Below are 21360 nucleotides of genomic sequence, written 5' to 3'. Positions count from 1 at the left end.
CCTCAGGGAAACGTACGGGCAAGGTGGGAAGGAGGGAGCAAGAAAGAGAAAAACACAAACACATATGGTGAGTATAGACATAGGAATGAGTGGTAAGGAGATCTGCGATAGAAAGGCTAATCATCTCAGGCTGTTTTGGAACTGAGAGGGGTGGTTAATGTTATGCTTACCAAACACAATTCATCAAACACTCTATCCTATGCCTTACCATGAGTAATGCCACAGATGATCTGCTTGTAAGTGGCTTTTAAGGTTCATTAAAGAACTAACTGAGAAAATAGAGATTTAATAGAAAATACACATTGCTTACCAATCTACTGCTCATGATGTAGAAATCATCACCAGAAAATAAAGTCCCGGGATAAGATGAAAACGCCTGCTCCTCTCCTGGTATTGGGGAATCCCCTAAGCAAACAAAAAATGATTTTAAAAGTCAATTTTAATAGGGATGGAATTTATAGCATATTATAATTCAGAAGTTCATGACTCTAATCTTTTTTCTTTCAAAAAGCTATGTGCCAGTGGGAAAACAGGTACAATTGCAGGCAGATTTTAAACACACCCATTTCAACATTCATATTTTTGGAATGTCCCAATTGATGCATTTACAAAGGTAATTTAAAAAAACAAACGTTATGCAAAGTTGCAAGCTGGGGCACAGAATAGACTTCAGGCAAACAGGAGTGCCAACTACTTATTTTTGTATGTGGGGAAATGTTGATAACGAGATGTCAAGTTTGGCTATCCATTCGATAGCCTCCAGAGATGCCAAGTGGAGAAATGGGGTGCCTCCAGCAATAAATCTTGGTGGGCAGGTGTTCCATTGTCTGGGACCTATTGGCTTTAGTTGCACTTCAGGTCGTCCCTCATCTTTTGGAATAAGTGGGCACATGATACATGCCCTGTGCAGATTCGATTTGAGTGCTGTCTGCCAACTTTGAGGAAGGTCAAAGCCAACGATCTCTGCTTTTGGGTGTCAGTGATGAACAGTTGGTTCATCCAACCCACAATTCCATCCACCTGGATAGTCTGTTGACATCAGCGGCTGTTTCCAGAATGGTGGGTACGATTTTATGCATACAGCAATAGACCATAAGACCATAAGACAGCAGCGGAAGTAAGGCCATTCGGCCCATCGAGTCCACTCCACCATTCAATCATGGCTGATTTCAACTCCATTTACCCGCTCTCTCTCCATAGCCCTTAATTCTTATAAGACATAAGACATAGGACCAAGCTCTCCCTAACCAGGTGCAGAGTAAAGCATTTTCTTCACTCACCAACAACAAACTGCAACCTCATTACCAATTCACAAAGGAGCAAATCGTTCTCAACATGGAAACTGTGGGGGCGATTTTCCGATCTTCGCCGTCGTGTTTCATGACGGCGTGAACAGGCCCCCGCCGCAACCGATTCACAGCCAGAAAAGGGGCCCTCAGCGGCGCCGCGAGAAACACGGTGGGCGTTGCGCAGGACCAACGGCGTCATCGCGCGACGCCAGGATGACACCGCGCTACGTATAAGGAAGTGCGCGGATCGGCACACACACCGGGGCCCGACATGGATGAGCCCCGTCGCGCCGCTCTCCGCTACCGGGACAGCGACCTGGAGGCACTTCTGGAGGCAGTGGAGGAGCGCCGGCCCATCCTCTTCCCGAGACGCGGGCACCGGCAGCCATGCAGCCCCGTGAGGCGTGGATGGCGAGAGGTCGGGACGGCAGTCAGCGCTGTGGGGCACAACCCCGCACGGGAGACCAGTGTAGGAAGAAACTGCACGACCTCACGAGGACAGCGAGGGTAAGTGCCCTGACACCAAACATGCCGTTGTCCTCAGTGCTCCAATGCCCGCTGCCTCACATGGACATGTGATGGAGTGTCCATGACGCATAGAGGTGGGGTTGTTCAGACATTCAGTAGCGATCTGTAGCTCACAGCTCATTGCAGAGCGGGTTGTCATCATCCAACATGGCACTGTTCATACCCGCTTACGGAAGTAAAAGTCTACCGACAGTAACGAGGTGCCGCAAGTGTAGTGTTGCTTGAGGGTGGTGCCATGTGTGGTAGGGTTGTGCGATGGTGCGGGGGGTGGGTGAGGGGGGTGCTGGGTGATGACAGTGCGCAAGGTCAATTGTGCGAGTGCCCTGAACAACGATGCCCTCCCCCAGTGTGTGAATCGTGCGGCGATCAACACATCGCGTGCCCGCTGTCCCAAACGGTGGCGTCGTGCGGCCTCCCGGCCATATCCCGCACCCCGACGGTGTCTGTGCCATGCCGCCCTCCCATCCTCCCCCTCCCCCTCCTCCCCCTCCTCCTCCTCCTCCTCACTCTCCTGTTCAGAGTCGCTGGCCTCTTCGGGCTCACCTGATTCTCCCTCCTCCATCACATCGCCCCTCTGTTGGGCGATGTTGTGCAAGACACAACAGGCGACGACGATCCTTCCGACCCTGTCGGGGTCGTACTACAGAGCGCCTGCTGAGCGGTCCGGGCACCGGAACCTCATTTTAAGGAGGCCGAAGCACCTCTCCACTACATCCCTGTTTGCTGCAAGGGCCTCATTGTACCGGCTCTCCGCGTTGGTCTGTGGCCTCCGTATGGGCATCATCAGCCACGGCCGCAACGGATAACCCCTGTCGCCCAGCAACCAGCCCCTCATCCGGGGGGTGGGTGACCCTCAAAAATTGTGGGGATGTAGGACTGCGCCAATATAAAGGCGTCATGCACGCTTCACGGGTACTGGGCGCACACGTGCATTATTCGCATTCCCTGGTCGCACACCACTTGGACGTTCATCGAATATGTCCCCTTCCTGTTTAGGAAGACCTGTCCCGCGTTAGTGCGCGCAGGTTGACGTGCACACCATCCACGATGCCCTGTATCATCGGGATGCCGCCCACTGAGGTGAATTGCGATGCCCTGGCAGCCTGGTGTGCGTGGTCCTCCGGGAAATTGATGTATCTTGCTGCGACTGCATAAAGGCCATCGGTGACTGCCCGGATGCATCGGTGCACCGAGGCCTAACTGATACCGCAAAGGTCCCCGCTCGGCGAATGGAAGGAGCTGGTCGCGAAGAAATTCAGGGTGACCGTCACCTTCACCCTCACTGGGATGGTATGTCCTCCCCCAGTTCCACCTGGTTCCAGGTGCGCCATTAGGTGGCATATATGGCTGACCATCTCACGGCACAATCGGAGTCTCCTACTGCATGCCGCCTCCGTTAGGTCCTCGAAGGAAATGCGGTCCCTGTACACACGGTGGCGCACGGGATGCCTACCGCCTTGGCACGACCACCAGCTCTTGCCCATCCCCTGGTGACCCATCAGGATCGGTGTCGTCGCCCTCTTCCTGGCCGACGACGTGGAGGTGATCCGCACCCTTCACCTCCTCTTGGACTTGTCGGGCGTGATGGCCTGCAGCTGCAGCGGCTGGCACAGGGCCCTCTGCTGCACCCGCCTCTGCAGCACCCTCCCTGCGGCGAACATCGATGGCTGCTGCGAATATATCATGAACTTGAAGGGGGGGGGAGCAGGTTGGTTTGGGAGGGAGAGGCAACAAAATTTGTTAGGAGGGCGCTTTGGCATGTAGGCAGCCAGGGCCCTTTAGATGAATGGGTGCCCCGGCTGCCTGGTCACTGTTCATTCAGGCACGCACTGTGCCACCTGCCCACAGTATCCGTATCCCGCACAGTTCAACCCGACTCTTCTCATCGCAGTGCCAGCGGACACAGCCCTTCAACATGCCCTCGTATTGGAAGGGTGTCTTCGCCACCTTCCTGCCACGGCACTCCAGCTGGGTGTCTCGGTCCCGGGGGCAACCGTGGAGGGCGTCAGACCAGCGCCGCGTGAAAAACTGGCGTTGGCAGCGATTCTCCCAGATGGTGCGGCATGGGAGAATCGCCCCCTGTATTCTGTTACTCTAAATTACAGTTTTAGATTCTAGTTCATTTTCATCTCTACCAAAATTATTTTGTTAAAACAAATCTGTTCATGGAGAATTTTCTACTATAAACAAAATAATATAAACCAATTAATTCAAGACACAATGTCAAAAAACACAACAGACAATCACAAGCACAAGCTAATTTACCCCCTTAACATCAAAATAAACCCCTTAACAACTTACGGTGACTGACTCATTAAAAAAGGGAATAAATGGCTGCCACCTTAGGTAGTGCCATTCTACCGAACCCCTAATGATATACAGGGGCTGGTTTAACACAGTGGGCTAAACAGCTGGCTTGTAATGCAGAGCAATGCCAGCATCGCGGGTTCAATTCCCGTACCGGCCTCCCCGAACAGGTGCAGGAATGTGGCGACTAGGTGCTTTTCACAGTAACTTAATTGAAGCCTACTTGTGACAATAAGCGATTATTATTATTATATACTTAACCTTCTCTAAATGCAGGATCAACATAGGCCACCCAACCAAGCCGAGGCACTGGGCGGAGTAAGAGACCTCCACCTAAGCAAAACTTGTCTCTGGACTATTAACGAGGCAAAGGCTAGGACATCCGCCTTCATCCCAGTCTGCAGCAGTGGCGAGTCTGGCCACCAGTGGATATGGCACTAGATCGACATTAAATATCTCCGGCATGGTGTTGGAAGAAACCGATCCAGGAATAAGGAAAGAAACAAGAACAGCAACACCCATCCCACAAAACCCACAGTAACAATCCAAGCACACAGCACCAAAATGCCCAATGAACAGTGGACAGTGCGGAAGGATGTTACAAGTTACAGAGGGACATAGATAAGCTGCAGCGCTGGGCTGGGAGGTGGCAAATGGAGTTTAATGCAGAAAAGTGTGAGGTGATTCATTTTGGAAGGAATAACAGGAAGACAGAATACTGGGCTAATGGTAAGATACTTGGCAGTGTGGATGAGCAGAGAGATCTCGGTGCCCATGTACATAGATCCCTGAAAGTTGCCACCCAGGTTGAGAGGGTTGTTAAGAAGGCGTACGGTGTGTTAGCTTTTATTGGTAGAGGGATTGAGTTTAGGAGCCATGAGGTCATGTTGCAGCTATACAACACTCTGGTGCGGCCGCATTTGGAGTATTGCGTGCAATTCTGGTCGCCGCATTATAGGAAGGATGTGGAAGCATTAGAAAGGGTGCAGAGGAGATTTACCAGAATGTTGCCTGGTATGGAGGGAAGATCTTATGTGGAAAGGCTGACGGACTTGAGGCTGTTTTCGTTAGAGAGAAGAAGGTTAAGAGGTGACTTAATTGAGGCATACAAGATGATCAGAGGATTGGATAGGGTGGACAGTGAGAGCCTTTTTCCTCGGATGGTGATGTCTAGCACGAGGGGACATAGCTTTAAGTTGAGGGGAGATAGATATAGGACAGATGTCAGAGGTAGGTTCTTTACTCAGAGAGTAGTAAGGGCGTGGAATGCCCTGCCTGCAACAGTAGTGGACTCGCCAACACTAAGGGCATTCAAATGGTCATTGGATAGACATATGGACGATAAGGGAATAGTGTAGATGGGCTTTAAAGTGGTTTCACAGGTCGGCGCAATATCGAGGGCCGAAGGGCCTGTAATGCGCTGTAATGTTCTATATTCTAAATCAAAGTTCACTGGTGGGAGCCATCTCGTGTGCGACTGCTCTTCTGCATATTGCCACCAGGAGTCCCGATATAGGGTTACTTACAATGAAATGTTTTATTCACAAGTCGTATTCAGTTTTTAAAGGAAGAAAGAAAATGTGGAACACCAGTGCCCTGCTTCACATTCAATAGCACCATCCCTACTCTCTAAAGACAATTTTCATTTCCACACCAGCTATCCTTCAGATTTTTCTGAGAGAGAGTAATCGTTAATACACAAAGTTATGCTAAAGATCAGTAGCAACTGAATCCATGATTGTTGATGCTCCTCAAAACCTTATAACCAGCAGAGAAGGGAAATGTTTAATCAAGAAGTATAGGCTGAATTGAGCATAAGTTCCAATGGTAAAAGGCATATGGTGAGAAATTGCCTTGGTGGTCCCCTGAGATCTGACATACGTATAAAAGAAGCTTACAATGTCAGCAGACTGGTGGTTATTTTACTGTTGGAACAAGACCATTCTATAACTCCCTTCTTCGGGGATATCTCTGCTACTCTCATGGATTCCACGTTTCAATGCAAACCTAAATTCAAATCAACCTAAACATTACCCGTCATGAAATTTATGATTGGATCTTTGTTATTTTTGTGTGATTTACGTATTAAAGTTCAGGGAGGCTGTGCTTTGAGAAATGAAAGCCCCGCAGAAGTAATTTTACAATTTTACAAATGATCAAACTTGCATGCTTACCTCCTGGGGTGAATTTAAAGGACAGCTTGTATTTCTTGATGATTCGCAGCATTGTCTGATAATTGGTCCAGGTGTCATGAGATACCAGGAGGTCTTTGTTGCCTGGCAACAGTTTGATGAGGGCAGAGCATGACCCCGAACCAAAAGCCTTTGAAGAGTCAGTTTTATTAAATACTAATTCAAGATCCTCCAAGTCACCAGCCATCTGAAAGAGACTTCAATGTAATTTATTAAGTAAATAGGGGGGAAAAAAACTTTTGTTAACCTATGGTAATGATAACACTGCAACAAAACCAGCATTGTGCACTTTCCCGCAGAATTATTAGTAATCACCACAGGTTTCACCGGGTTTGCAGACTCACTTTCTCCTGTAGAGATGTTTCGGTTAATAATAGAAATGAAGGGAGGAATGGTGGTGCAGTGGTTAGCACTGCTGCCTCACAGCGCTGAGGACCTGGGTTCGATCCCGGCCCAGAGTCACTGTCCGTGTGGAGTTTGCACATTCTCCCACAACCCAAAGATGCGGCAGGGGGTGCGTGTGCAGGGCCTGTGGGGTGGCACCCTGAGAGATGACAGGGGATGTAAGGCTGGGGGCCAAAGGGAACCGAATGGAAGCCATAGCTGATTGTCTGTTTCTCACCCTCTCCAATTTCTTACAGATATTACATCATGGATGATATCCTGGACCCCGCAGAAGCTGCCCTCGTGGTGCTGCTGCAGGCCTGGAGGCTTAGGTACCAGCTTAGGGCCTGGCCAATGACGCCAGTATGGAGGCTGGTGACTGATTCAGAGACCCGATATTAGGAAACCCATTTGGCCACTTGGGCTATCATTGAGCGGTGCATCGGACTGCTTAAAATGCGGTTCCATTGCCTCAACTGCTCTGGTAGTGCACTGCAGTACACCCTCAGGAGGGTCACCCGCTTTGTGGTGGTCTGCTGTGCCCTCCACAACCTGGCACACCAGCAGCCAGCCTGCTGGAGGTGGGGGAAGAGGAACATGCAGCCACCACTGAGGAGTCGGACCAGGAGGGGCTGGAGGACAAGTCCCTCGCCCACTTCTCTTAAGACGTGGCTCGTCCCGTCCTCTCCCCCCTCCATCCTTCCCAGCCACTTTCCCCATTATCTGTGCTCCCCACCAAGCCTCACACTACCCCCTCCCTTCCCTCCCCCACCCGATCGTCCCCATACCCACCCTCTCCCCCCACCCCACAATCGCCATGTTCCATGGTCTGTGTACCATCACTCCAGGGTGATGGGCCTGCGTCAGCACTGTCAGCGGGTCAATGTACAAGGCAGGAGAGTGATGAGGGGGGGCAGATCTGGTAGCTGGGAGCCCGGGGGAGGGCGAAGAGCCACCAGGGAAGGGGGGTGCGTGCCAGTCTACAGTGTGCAATAACGTGACAGAGGCTTCACATGTTTCGTGAGTAAAGATTTTAATGGTGTACAGTCGTGATATCAGTCGTCCCTAGCTGCCGATGGTGCCACCCTCCCTCCTCACCCAGTACCCTCACAGTGATCCACTATCTGCTTCGTCATCCGTGCTCTACCCGACATCTAGGTGTGTTCCCAGGATGCAACTTGCTGCTTACCGCGTCCTGGAACCTTTGATGCCTCTGGCGGGGTTCTCTGTAGGGTTTGGGGCCGGAGGGCCCGTCCGACCTGGTAGTGACACTTTCCTCATTGTGTCACCCTGTTCCGCATGCTGACCCCGGGACGTGCCATTGTCAGGGGGGGTGGACTCAGGAGAGCTGGTGACCACCGTTGGCACTCCATGGGGACACTCCGGGTCAGCCTCCCTCTTCCCAATCAGTACCCGTTGGGTCCTGAGGGTCACCTCGGGATAGAGGGGCAGCTAGATTGAGCTCCGAATACCCCTGTGTCACCTGGCTCCCTGATGTCTGCGCCAATGGTGTCAATGCCCTCGACGAGCGGGCCCTGCTCTGCAATGCCTCGCCAGTGTCCATCTGCATCTGGGACACAGTCCTCAGCAACTGAGCCATGCTTTGGAGCACCTCAGCAATACCCACCTGAGACTGGGATATTCTCCGCAGCACCCCAGCCAGGTCCACCTGAGACTGGAACATGTCAACCAGCGACCGGGACCTTCTCCGCAGCGCCTCGGAAAGTCCCCCAGTGACTTGGACATGCTGTCAAGGCACTCAGCCATGGCTGTCACTGACTGAGCAATGCCACGGGCACCACCACTCATGCTGCTGGGCCGTGCTCCAGGCTTTCCACTGCAGTGACCACCCAAGCAGTGTTGGCCTCGGTGCCAGCATTGCCGGTGCCCATAGCCTTTGAGGCTTCTCCAACCAGTTATGGAGACATTGGAGTGTCGCTGACTTCCCCTCTCCGGGGAATCGTCTGCATCAGCTCCGGGATAACCTGATCCAGAGGCCCAGCGTCTGACTGGGACTCAGCAGGGTCCTGGGATCCAGCAGACCTCCGACTGCTGTCTCCCAGGATGTTCCTGCCTCCATCTTTTTTTAATAATAATCTTTATTGTCACAAGTAGGCTTACATTAACACTGCAATGAAGTTACTGTGAAAAGCCCCTAGTCGCCATACTCCGGCGCCTGTTCGGGTACACTGAGGGAGAATTCAGAATGTCCAAATTACTTAACAGCACGCCTTTTGGGACTTGAGGGAGGAAACCGGAAGAAACAGGAAGAACGTACAGACTCCACAGAGACAGTGACCCAAGCCGGGAATCGAACCTAGGACCCTGGTGCTGTGAATGAACACTGCTAACCACTGTGCTACCATGCTACCCAGATGTGACACATTGCGGTATTGTGTTGGGGGGGTGGTGCCAGGGAGCCAGTGCTAACTCACCTGTGTGGCCCGATGGAGATCGTTGAGTTTCTCACGGCAGTGGGTGGCGATCTTCCTGATGACACTCTCCGAGCTGACGGCTGCTGCCACTGCCTCCCAGGCCGGGCACTGACTGGCCTGGGACTTACCCGCCGAGCCCTACGGGAGAACAGTGTATCCCGTCTGAACCCGACCTCGTCAATGAGCCTGGCCAGGTTGTCATCCCCGAATCGTGGAGCTGGTCTGCGCTGTGGCATGTCTATGTGCTGTCTGGGCTTTGTTCTGGGGGATGGGTTTAAGAGCTGTTCCCCCTCTTTAGCGGGGAGCTGCCAGGCACGATTCCAGCGAATCAGTCATTTGCGGCGTGAAGCCTGTATGGCATCGTTAAATGGCCTAATTAACGTTGTATACCGGTAATGCCGTCGGGAGGTCAGCTGGCGGGAAACACCTGGCATTTCCCACTCGCTACCACACTTAGAACAAATTTGGTTAGATCGCGCCCCTAGTCTCGTCGTTGAGTTATGAGAAATAGCTGAAGAGACTGGGACTCTGCAGCTTCTAAGAGTTGGCTTATACAGAAAGGTTTACGAGATAGCAAGAGGGCTGAAAATGATTTTTAAAAGATGATTTCCCCAGGTATATGAAAATACAAACATAGGAGGACATTCAGTGTTGTTCAATTAGATCATGTCTGGTTTGCACTTGATGCAATTTACCAGCCTTTGATCTATATCCCTTGTTACCATTACTTAACAAAACTCTAACAACTGCAAGCTTGAAGTTTATTGAAGCTGAAATGTTTACTTTAACTCTAAGGAACATCCATTAATTTGATTTATTTGGGACAAGGGAGGATAGATAATGGAAGCAGCTCAACAATAAATATTTCAGTAAAATCAGATTTCCTCGTTAACCGAAACAAAAGTGCCAGAATGTAATAGAATAAACTACTTACATAAATCCAAAAGGACGAATGTTGAACTTTCCTTGAGGAAATGCAACGTGATTATTATAGCTGTCCTCCAGTCCTTGTAGCTGAAGTAATATCAATCTCACCTAATACATTTAAAACATAGATATTTATGTTGAAAGTCTTGGTGGTACATTCTTAGTCTTCCTTTACCTTATCTCGGAAAATTAACCCCTTCAAAATAACTTCTTGTTTCACTATTACCAATTCCCCCAACTCCAACACTCAAAAAGCAAAATGAATTGGCTTGCTGACAGCTCTAGAAGCAATAAATCCCAATACTTAGTGATGAGATCTAACATGCAGAATTAGTGAGGTCTTGCGACACTAAAACTCAGTAGAAATTTGAGTTAAACTTCTCGGATGCAAACAAGAAGAGCCGGTGCAGACTCGATAGGCCGAATGGCCTCCTTCTGCACTGTAAATTCTATGATAAGAATCTTTATTGCCTCTATTTGATTACAATTAGGAGAAACTTAAATCTATTCTCAATAAAGTCCGGCTAGCAAAAGGACTTAAAGAGAACTTGTACACAATTTAACTTTCAAAATAATACAGAAATGGTTTCTTGCTTACGGCAAAACAGCTTGCATTTACTTCAAGAGTTAGAGTGGAAAAGTGAAAATATGAAAAATAGAGATAGCGAATAGTTAGATCAACGTATAGAATGATCCTGGAATAAAGATGGCCGTACGGACCATCATGTTTATAGGAAATCTTATCTGTCTTGAGCCATCTATCTACACCTCTATGTCGTCCTAATTGGTTTGGGTTAGAATCAAATGTATTTGATTCAACGGTGAGCTGTCAATCCTTAATGTGCAACATAAGTTCTGAATGTTTCATGTTTGAATATTTGTGTATGTTATGGAATGTGATTCTGTGCTATTATCAAGACTAGTTTCTACTGGTTTTCTGCCGACTTCGCTTTATCCACATTATGAACAATAGTGTCTTCATGTTGCTATAGTGCCTGCTTCGTCCTTGATCAGATTACTGGTACAGCTCATGGCTTAATGTCAAACTGTCTTTGAAAATATGTTTGTTAGAACAATAGCTTTTTCATCTTTGCTTAGTACAAATGTTGTTTTAATCTCCAATTAGTTTATGCATGTGTCAGGCTTTTTGTGTCTCTGTTGAAGCTATGTGTTTTGTCATGACCTGAGGTTATGAGTGCTGAAATCCTCAATTGAAAATGGGTATTAAAACTGGGGCTTAATATTTAAACTAAATAGCCTTCTTTTACCTATCAGATCTATCAGGAAATAGTTGATTCCTATCACTTAGCCAACCCACTGGTTGTTATGCTTAAGTTGCTTATTAAATATTCAAAGGCAACCCTGCAATGCTGCCTTCCGGAGAACTCAGCCTGAGAAAAGAAAGTTTAAAGGCAATTCTCAGGCAAAACTGGAATATGAGCTCTGGTTTGCTCGTCAAGACTTCATTATATTAAACATTACAGTCACCAAGCTACCTAGCAGTTTGGGGTAAATAACACAAGCATGAATGTCAGTACATTATTCAATTGTTTTTAAAAAAATCTATTTTAAATCAAATTGATGCTCCTCGATCAAGCGCATGGATGTGCTTAAATTATCCATCTAGCAAAGTACACTTACAAAGGAAAAGATCACTTGAGATATTGAAAAATGTAATACATTATTCACTCTAAATGTGTCAAGGCTAAGATGCTACTCACAATGATTTTAAAAACAGAGACAATTTTAGATGAGAACTGTCCTTCCTAAATAGAGGTAAGAAAATGGGCTGGATACTCCACTTTGCGACGGTGGAAGCATGAATCGCGATCAGGCAGAGAATAGCGCGCAATTGAAAAATCGAGGTTGGCACCTTGATTCTGAAGTTGTGCTCTGGCAGCGATATCGAAGATATGCAAAACCGTCATTTGCATGGTTTAAATCTAATTGGTGGGTTGGACGCAGTATGCTCCACTTTTCCCACCCCTCTCAGGCAGAGATCACGTGGGCACGAATTGCTACAAATGGTGGCCGAGTCTCATGGCTGTGGAGGGGGAGCAGAAGGCTACAAAACTCTGAAAAACCCTTTAAAATTGACAGGCTTGCTGGTAGGTGGCTGCCCAGGCCAGGGGCAATAGCAGGGAGCGACTTGGTGCCAAGTCCATGGACTCAGGGTGTTTCCTTTGGGATCGGGGCGGCCTGGCTCAGACCATCATGCCGCAGTCTGTTTTTTAAACGCACCCTTTGGTGCTACTTACAGGCTCCTGGCTGCTCTCACTGATGAGTGCTGCCTATGTCCTTTGAATGCTGAGAGAGCCTCTGGTCATGTGGGAGCCCACCCAGGCCGCCATTCTGGACACCCTCATAGCCCAGCTGTATCATCAAGGAATGGGTGTGGCTAGAATCAATCAGGGGACCACCTGGTGTTGACACTCCTCAGAAGTGCTGCCCCACTGCAGAGGAGTCCTCCCTGGTTCTCTGCCCCTCTCAGGGTAGAGGCCTCACCAGTGATCCCCACCCCTCCGGATCACCAGCTGTCTCCTCCTGGTGAGGCTGACAGCGCTGATTGTCTTTGTCACCAACTCCCAGGCAGTGTTCAGGATGGCTTGAGTCTGCGGCCCACCCTGGGGAAGAGGATGTCCCTCCTCTCCTCACTGGCATTGAGCTGTGAACCCACCTTGACTCCCGCCCTCGGGGGACAGGTCTTTTGTGAATCATCTTCGTGGCAGCAGTGAGTGTGTGGTAAGTGGAGCGCCAAGGAGCCTTGGGTGGCACTGCCAGACTGGCAGGGACACTGCCATGGTGCCCTGGTGGCATTCCAAGGACCAGGCCTGAGCTGGGTATGAAGGGTGCTGGGGCGAAGGGTGGATATGACGGGGTCTCCTAACGGTTGGAGGGGATGAAGGGTTGGGTTCCTGAAGGGGCAGGGCCGGAGTGGGGAGGGGGTGGTGGGGAGGCCTGAAATGGGAGGCCCTCTCAGCGACCCCATAGCTGGGTGTCCTCACTTGGGAGGGGGGATGGTAATGCATGTGTGTGCGGGGTGACATTGACAGTGGATTGGGGGACCCTGAAGCTCTCTTACAGATCGGGGCACCCTTTCAAAATGGTGGCCTGATCTCTGAGGAGCCAGTCTCGCTGGCGAGTTCAACTCCCCATTGCTCAAAACATTTCGAAATGTGGGCTAGATTGGGGAGAAACTCCCCAAGGCCCCAAAAAAGGACGAAGGGCGGGATTTGCCGACTGACCCGATGCATATTTTTCAGCAGCGGGGGCGGCCTGCCAGTGGGATTTTCTGGTCCCACTGTTGTCAAAGGATTTTCCATTGACTGCACTCCTCGTTGCCGGGTAACCATGTGCTGTTGGTGGGACCGGAATATCAAGCCGGCCTGAACAGCCAGTAGATTCTGCCTAAAGTTTGGGTAAATACCGGTATGGATCTCACAGAAAAAGCCAGCGAGAAACACCCTGCCAAACTATCCAAAATGACACTTAGGACGAGATCTACTGGCCGCGTTGCGCCTGAAAAGCAGCGCGGCCCGTAGATGCCAGGAGATCCCTTTTCCAGGATCAACCCAGTTCACCACTGCCCATTGTGGGAGGGATCACTTTCTGGCAAACCTGCATATTAGAGTGAGACAGCTAGTCTCAGACTCATATGCAATCCCGAGATCTAATCAAGGGGCGGGATCTAATTGGGGCAGCACGGTAGCATTGTGGATAGCACAATTGCTTCACAGCTCCAGGGTCCCAGGTTCGATTCCGGCTTGGGTTACTGTCTGTGCGGAGTCTGCATATCCTCCCCGTGTGTGTGTGGGTTTCCTCCGGGTGCTCCGGTTTCCTCCCACAGTCCAAAGATGTGCAGGTTAGGTGGATTGGCCTTGCTAAATTGCCCTTAGTGTCCAAAATTGCCCTTAGTGTTGGGTGGGGTTACTGGGTTATGGGGATAGGGTGGAGGTGTTGACCTTCGGTAGGGTGCTCTTTCCAGGAGCCGGCGCAGACTCGATGGGCCGAATGGCCTCCTTCTGCACTGTAAATTCTATGAAATGTGCTCGCTTTGGAGATCTCAGGGTGCGCACCGTTCGGTGCAGCTTGCCACAAACAGGGAGCAGACAGGACGGTTCTCGTCGGGGTCTCCCAGGGAATTGTAGGCCCCAAGTGCTTGCCCTCTGAGAAGGGTGGCACCCTGGACCTGCTTATGCCACCTGGGCACATTGGCGCTGCCAGCCTGGTACTCTGGCACTGCCAGCCGGCAGTGCCACCTGGGTGCCAGCCTGGCACTACCAAGGTGCCCAGATGGCACTGCTAGGGTGACAGGCTGCATTTCTCCCGCACTGTGGATCAGGCCCGGGGGTGACCTGCACGGGTGCGTGAGCGGGGGGGGTCTAAGACCCCCTTATCGGCGAGTTGGGGCTTGGGGGGTGAGGAGAGAGATCGGGTTGCCATCTCTCTCTGCACTAAGGATATCCAGCAAGTGGAGCTCCTCAGTGCAGAAAACGGGACCAACTGCAGCCTTGGCCGCGCGTTCCCCGCTGAAGCCCCCGATCTGCCCGAATGGCCGTTCGATAGCGTGGAGTTTCTTGGCGCTCCGAGCACCAGGAAACACCCGTCTAATTGAGCGCTATGGACTATGTTCCCTTTCGGGTATATCGCGTTCTTAGAAAGTTTTTCGTTAAATATAAATTACTCTATTAAATCGCATCATTAGTCTCCCAAACAGAGAATCCTCGCCAATGTCTTTCTCAGGGAATAATTTCCCATGTTGTCTGGCAGTCAGTGATGGCAATACCACCTATCACCACACATATGACGATATGTAGTTTTGCAGCATTGACTGGGAACAGGATGAAATGATCTCACACAGGGATCCTAACAAACATAACCAGGAGATCAAGAAAGATTGAGATTCCCATAATCGATTTGACTGGTCCTGCTTTGCGTTGTTTCACTTTAATGTTGTTTATTCTTTGGGGTCTTTTTTTTTGATTTGCGTCGCCATTTTCGGTTTTACGTTGCCTGCACTCTGGTCCCACACTCCTCATGGTGAAGCCGCCACCATGTCCTGATGCTGGTGCTGCTGCCGCAGTCACCAGAGGCCCAGGCTGTGAGGCCTGAGATCTGGGAACGGGACCGTAGGGCAGGCATGAGATGCTGCCAGCTGCCAATGCGGTGATGAAGTGTGAATGAGAGAAAGAGAGAGAGAATTGGGAAGGAGAGAGAGAGACAGTCAGACAGACAGAGTGAGACAGGAAAGCAGGCAAAAAGTGAGTTTCAGGAATGGTGCGAGTGAGACACAGAAGCTGTACTACTCAGGGCTGGTTTAGATGATTTAGTGTTAACTAATTTGGATTTGGATTGTATTTCTGTCATATTCAGTAATATATTTTATTTTGCAAGTTATTCAAGCTAGGAATGCAGAAGGCTGTACACGTTTGTTCAGTATTTCACCTTGTACATTGTTTTTTCTGGGCAAAAAACATCTGAAGGAACATATGCCAGATTTAACATGGATGCATATTTAACATTTATTCACTTCAAGTCACAATTTTCAGGAACTTTAAGTGAGGACTTACTGTAAGTGCAAATGAAGAACTCCGAGAGTAGTCACTGCTCAGACAGACCTTGGGTGGGATTCTCCGTCAGCAGACGGCAAAATTGGGAAACACGATTGGGTGTGGAATAGCCTCCGACGCCAAAATCACGGGAGGCGCTGGTTTGGCGTCAACTCGCAATTCTCCGGCACCCCGAAAATGGCGTAAATGCGACCCGCGCCGTGCGGTGTATTAACACCGTTGGCATATCATTAGCAGGACTGACCCTGTATTCTCCGGGGCCTCGGCAATTCACCGCCTCCGATGGGCTGAGTACCCGACGGCGCGGTTCACTTGTGGTTTCAAAAATCGTGAACCTGCCGTCGTGGCTGCTAAGAGAGAGGGAGAAGAGGTAGGACACGGAGAGGAGTGACTGCGGGCTGCCGGCCTGGACACTGGCTGTGCTGACTGCGGTGGGGGACCCCTGCCAGGGCCATGAGAGGAGGGGGAACAAGATGAATGGCCAGGGTGGCCCCCCCACAGAACCTGGGCGGTGCCCGGGCACCAACCGCCATTACAGTGGCCACCTTGCTGCGCACCCACTGACCACCCACCTCAGCCCCGGTTCTATACAGTAACCACCAGCCGTATGAGTGCGTCCACACCCACACCCCAACCCCCGCCACATTGCCTGCCCCCCCCCCCCCCCCCCCCCCCGCCCCCCCGCCCCAAACAACCGGCTGCCATTCACCGGGAGAGAATCCCGGGGCACACAGACGGCAGCTCTCAGTGAGGGCAGTGCCAGCCAACGGTACCCCTAACATCAGGGACAGGAGCTAGGACCAGGGCTCCCCACGGTGCCGACCACAAACAGGGCAGGGGTGAGAAGGTGGGGGGACATGCGGGGTCAGAGCCCGCAGTGCCAATCAGGGCTCCCGTGTAGCCCATGGAACCTGGTTGGGCACGGGAGTATGCACCATGCTAACATGTTGGCCTTTTACCCCCTGCAAACAATGGTGTTTGGAGTTCGACCAGCAATGGTGGCCGCCCTGGTGTTCGTATGAGCGGGTGGCCGCCCTGGTGCGGGATGCCCTGTGGCCGTATGAGCGGGAGCTGCTCGAAGAGGAGGTGGAAGTTGCAGCATCACAGTGGGCAGCAGAAGAGTGGCCAGCAACAGAGCGGGCAGCAGAGGGGAAGGTGGCAGCCGCACAGGCTGGAGAGCCCAGCCACCCAACAGGCCGAGTCGGAGAGGTGTCAAGGAGGCGCCGGACCCGGCATGCTGTTGGAAACTCCGGCTCAGCAGAGAGACAGTGTGAGACATCTGCCATATGATGGCCCACCTAGCACCACGGGAGTATGGGGGAGAACACCCACTCCCGGTGACCGTCAAGGTGACGGTCGCCCTGAACCTCGACGCCGCAGGTCCTTCCAGTCGCCGAGTGGCGACCTGTCGTGGGTTTCACAGACCTCGGCGTACAGGTGCATCCGTGCCGTTACAGAGGCCCTATATGTCCAAGTGGAGCAATACATCCATTCCGATGTGGACCGAGCCCACCAGATGCCCGAGCAGCGGAGTTCGCTGCCATGGCCAGGATGCCCTGGGTCCAGTGGATGATCGACGGGATGCAGGACGCCCTACGGGCACCTGCAGATAACAGGCCGCTCTACACTAACCAAAAGGGGTTCCACTCAATGAACGTTCAGCTGGTCTGTGACCATCAGCTGCTCATCGTACACCTCTACGCCCAATACCCGGGCAGTGTACACGATTCCTTCATCCTGGCACACTCAGCGATCCCTGACATGTTCTAGGGGCACCCCACCCCGACAGGGGCTACCCACTGCAGCCGTGGCTGATGACACATATCCGGAGGCCACTGACCGACGCAGAGACCCGCTACAATGATGTTCACCCGGTGTCCAGGGGTGTAATCGAGCGGCGCTTTGCATTCCTGGAGATGCAGTTCAGGCGCTTGGACTGCTCTGGAGGGGCCCTCCAAGATGAGGCTGAAAGGGTCGCCCGCATCGTGTCAGCCTGCTGCATCGTCCACAACATCGTACAGTAGTGGGGCAATGTGCTAGAGGAGGAGGATGAGGAGGAAGGGCAGGCCTTGTCCGACGAGGAGGATGCGGGGAGGGGGACGATGAACAGGACATAGTAATAATTTTATTGTCACAAGTCGGCTCATATTAACACTGCAATGAAGTTACTGTGGAAATCTCCTAGTCTCCACATTCCGGCGCCTGTTCGGGTACACAGAGGGAGAATTCAGAATGTCCAATTCACCTAACAAGCTTGTCTTTCGGGACTTGTGGGAGGAAACCGGAGCACCTGGAGGAAACCCACGCAGACACAGGGAGAACGTGCAGACTCCACACAGTGACTCAAGCTGGGAATCGAACCTGGGACCTTGAGCATGGGGCCCTGGCAGGCACGGGAGACCGCACAACGTATGCGTCAGGGTCAACGCGCACGGGTTGCCTCCAGGTTCTCCGACTAGGGGGGAGAGGGCTGGCCAGGGGCACAGACATCACATCCCAAACCCCCTCACTTCCCACCCAGCCAAACCCCCTGCTTGCACCCTCCTCTGTTATTCTGTTATACATACCTGCAGCGCTACGAGGTGGGGGCCCTGGGTTGGTACTAACAGCGGGCCTGGTCCATGGGATGTAGGATGATGATTCCATCTCAAGGTCGCACCGAATCCCTGGCATGGGGGTGCTGGGGACTGTTTGGGGGGGGGGGGGGGGGGGGGGGGGGCCTCCCTCGCCCAGCCCGGACCAACCCCCACACCCATCAGGCAGAGCAGCGGGACAGGTTGAAACAGTGGTAACAGGTGTTTATTTTGGACACCTGTCTGTGCCCTAGCCCCTATAACTAAGCTGTGCCCTGCACCCGTGCCAACGTAACTGGTGTCAAACGTTCTGGCCTTACGGGGGGCTAACACTACGCCTAGGTGGTTCCCCAGACGGTACAGTAGAAGTGGAGGCGGCCTGCTGTGACTCCTGCCCTACGTGCATTTCTTGGGGTGACCCGGCCTAGATGGGTGCTGCTCGGGTGGCATGGTGCCACACTGTTCTGCCCACTGTCCACCAAATGTGCCAGGGGCAGGGGGGAGCGGGGGTCCGAGGTGCTGCGGTGTTCCGGCGCCTCCTCTACGGGAATCACCATCACGGGCCCCATCAGCTCCTCCTCCCTCGGGGTGCCCGATGGCCCCCGGGCTACTCCATGGGACATGGATACGAGTGGAGCCATCCCCTGAGGCCCTCCCCAGTCATGGAGGCCGGCTCTGGTCTTGACCAGGGTCTGCACGCTCGCAGCCATGGAGCACAGGGAGTGTACTATCTCCGTCTGGGACTGCACCACATCACGCTGCGACTGTGCCACCACCCTGTGGTTAGCTGTCACATCAGCCAGTGACTGGGCCACCTCCCTCTGGGACTTGGTCACCTCCCTCTGGGACTGGGCCACCTCGCCCAGTGTCTGCGCCACGCCGGCCAGCGCCGCCGATGTTCCCAGCCATGGCCTGTTGTGACTGGGCCTTGCTGAGGAGTGCCGCCGCAATGTCCAGGTGGTTCTGGCACATGGCTGCCTGTGAGAGGGTAGCCCTGTCCTGGGCCTCGGCCACCGCCTGCACAGAATGCCGCAGGCCTTGGACGCTGATCCATGGCCGAAACCGTCTCCCCCAATGTCTCCACAGCAGACGCCAATGAGCGGCATTGGCCTGGGTGGCACGCCAGGCCAGCACCACACTCTGCTCCTGCACGCGGTTGGACTCCTTCACCTGCGCCCGCAGGTGCTGGATGTTCTCCGACATCCTCCGATGGTGTGGGGGTTGGAAGTGAGGATGGTGTGGAGGTGGGGGGGGGTGGTGGTGAGGGTGGTGTGGGGGTGAGGGTGGTATCTCGACACTCGTGTCATGGGGAATCGCAACTCAGCTGAGTCTCACTTCCTCGTCCGTGACCACACTCAACCCCAACGATCTCCCTTTCCTGAGGGCCACTGGCCACATTCGGGGCCCTCTGCTCGGGCATGGTGAGGGGCCGCAGGTCTGGTAGGGGGTGGCCTCAGTGGCCAGGGCACACTGCCATGGTGTCTGCCATGTGGGACAGGTGGGGTTCAGCCGTCACCCAGGGGAGGGGGGTTACGGGTGTGAGAGGGACATGGTTAGTGCCAGGGGCACGGAGCAGCCAACTCACCCTGGCCGCCCTGAGGAGGTTGTGCAGTTTCTTCCTGCCCTAGATGCCGGTCCGGACAACGTTGCCACTGCGCTGACCGCCTCTGTCACCTGCGCCCAGGCATGGCGTACAGCGACGCCTTCCTTCTGGGCCAAGGTTTAGGGTCATCTGCCTCTCCTCCACCGCGTCCAAGAGGGTGTCCAGCTCAGCATCCCTGAACTGTGGCGCTGCTCTCCTTCCAGCCGTCTTGTTGGCTGGGACGCTGTTTGTGAGGAGAAGGACCGTTTAAGTGTGGCTGCGGCGTGTCAACCTCATGAGCGGCAATCATGGACCTGACGAATCCGACGCCGTTTTTTGTGTAATTCATTGTGTTATGTGAGAGTACCTTTAAGAAATGGGTGTGTATAAATGGGTGTGTATATAAATATCTGTAGTGAGAGTACCTTTAAGAACTAGGTGTTTACTACTGCAGTGATGTCAGAGAGTGGGTGGAGCTGGGCTGTCTGTCAGCTTTTTACTTTTGTTTTTGAGCAGGCTGCAGGGTGTGTTTTAGTTTGTTTTCAGTGTTGGAGCTGAAGCTAGACCAAACAAGTGTACTGCTGTTCTCTCTGCCATCAAAAGACTATCTCTTGATCATTTGGTGAATTCAGAATTACAAATGTTTTCAGTAGTGACTTTAACCTGATGTGCTTCTGATAAAGGTTTTGTTTTTAAGTCGTATGGATGTTAAAAAGGAAAGCTTAACGGTTCACTTAGTCTTGTAGTCTTTGGGGGTTGTATTTGAATTAATGGTTGCTAAGATGGTCACTGTATGTTTTAAAAAGGTTAACTTGAGTTCATAGAATAAACATTGTTTTGCTTAAAAAATAATTTTCCATTTCTGCTGCACCACACCTGTAGAGTGGGCCGTGTGCTCCCCATACCACAATCTATTAAAAGTTGTGGGTCAGGTGAACTCCATGATACACTTTGGGGTTCTCTAAACCCTGGCCCATAACAATTGTGTTCCACGTGGCACAGTGCTAGCCCATTAAAAGTTGCTGATTCGGAGCAGGCGTTGTGCCGATTCTTCTGTCGTAAAACTCCACACTTCCTCCGCGGGCGTCAACACTTTGCCACAGAAACGGAGAATCCAGCCCCTTATGTCCATATTTATTTCGCTGGAGTGCATCATGCAAGTATTTTAAATGGATTTCTCTGCAGTTGTGTAGTTTTGCAGAGGTTTACTGTTCATTTAAAAAATCATGTACCAACCAATTGTCTTGATAGTCTTGATTTGGAGTACTATTAATACTATTTAGTGCCTGTGTTGAATCTGACCTGATGCCAGTATGCTTCATCCCCAACTCTGGCCAGCTGATCTTCTATCCAAGCCAGATTGGTCTCAATATAATTTTTAAGCTTCTCACAGTAGGCAGTCTGATACTTGAAGGGACCACAGTAGTGAAACAGCGTGTTCATCCAATGCATATAAATGTACTAGAAAACATTAAAACCAAAGATTAAAATGCAACAGGAAAACTCTTCTGTGCAGCTCTTAATTCGACAGTTAAAACTGTGCCAAATGCTTTGACTAGACCAATAACCAGCC

The 21360-nt window shown here is 51.8% G+C and overlaps 1 protein-coding gene across 2 annotated transcripts in view; it reads right to left on the bottom strand.

Moving 5' to 3' along the window:
* plbd2 (phospholipase B domain containing 2) overlaps window positions 1-21360 on the bottom strand; it is a 94830-nt gene that overhangs the window by 18466 nt on the left and 55004 nt on the right. The window contains exons 3-6 of one of the 2 annotated variants that reach the window (XM_072496294.1): window positions 21090-21248; window positions 10070-10170; window positions 6299-6513; window positions 311-405 (exon numbers count right to left, since the gene is read on the bottom strand). In XM_072496294.1, coding sequence (XP_072352395.1) covers window positions 311-405; window positions 6299-6513; window positions 10070-10170; window positions 21090-21248 — 570 coding nt within the window. The remainder of the gene's footprint in view (window positions 1-310; window positions 406-6298; window positions 6514-10069; window positions 10171-21089; window positions 21249-21360) is intronic. The other variant, XM_072496301.1, reaches the window with a different exon arrangement.

Source organism: Scyliorhinus torazame, chromosome 1 (genome assembly GCF_047496885.1).
Source record: "Scyliorhinus torazame isolate Kashiwa2021f chromosome 1, sScyTor2.1, whole genome shotgun sequence".
Taxonomy (NCBI): domain Eukaryota; kingdom Metazoa; phylum Chordata; class Chondrichthyes; order Carcharhiniformes; family Scyliorhinidae; genus Scyliorhinus; species Scyliorhinus torazame.
Note: the sequence above shows the minus strand (reverse complement) of the source record. Positions and strands in the feature narration are given on the sequence as shown.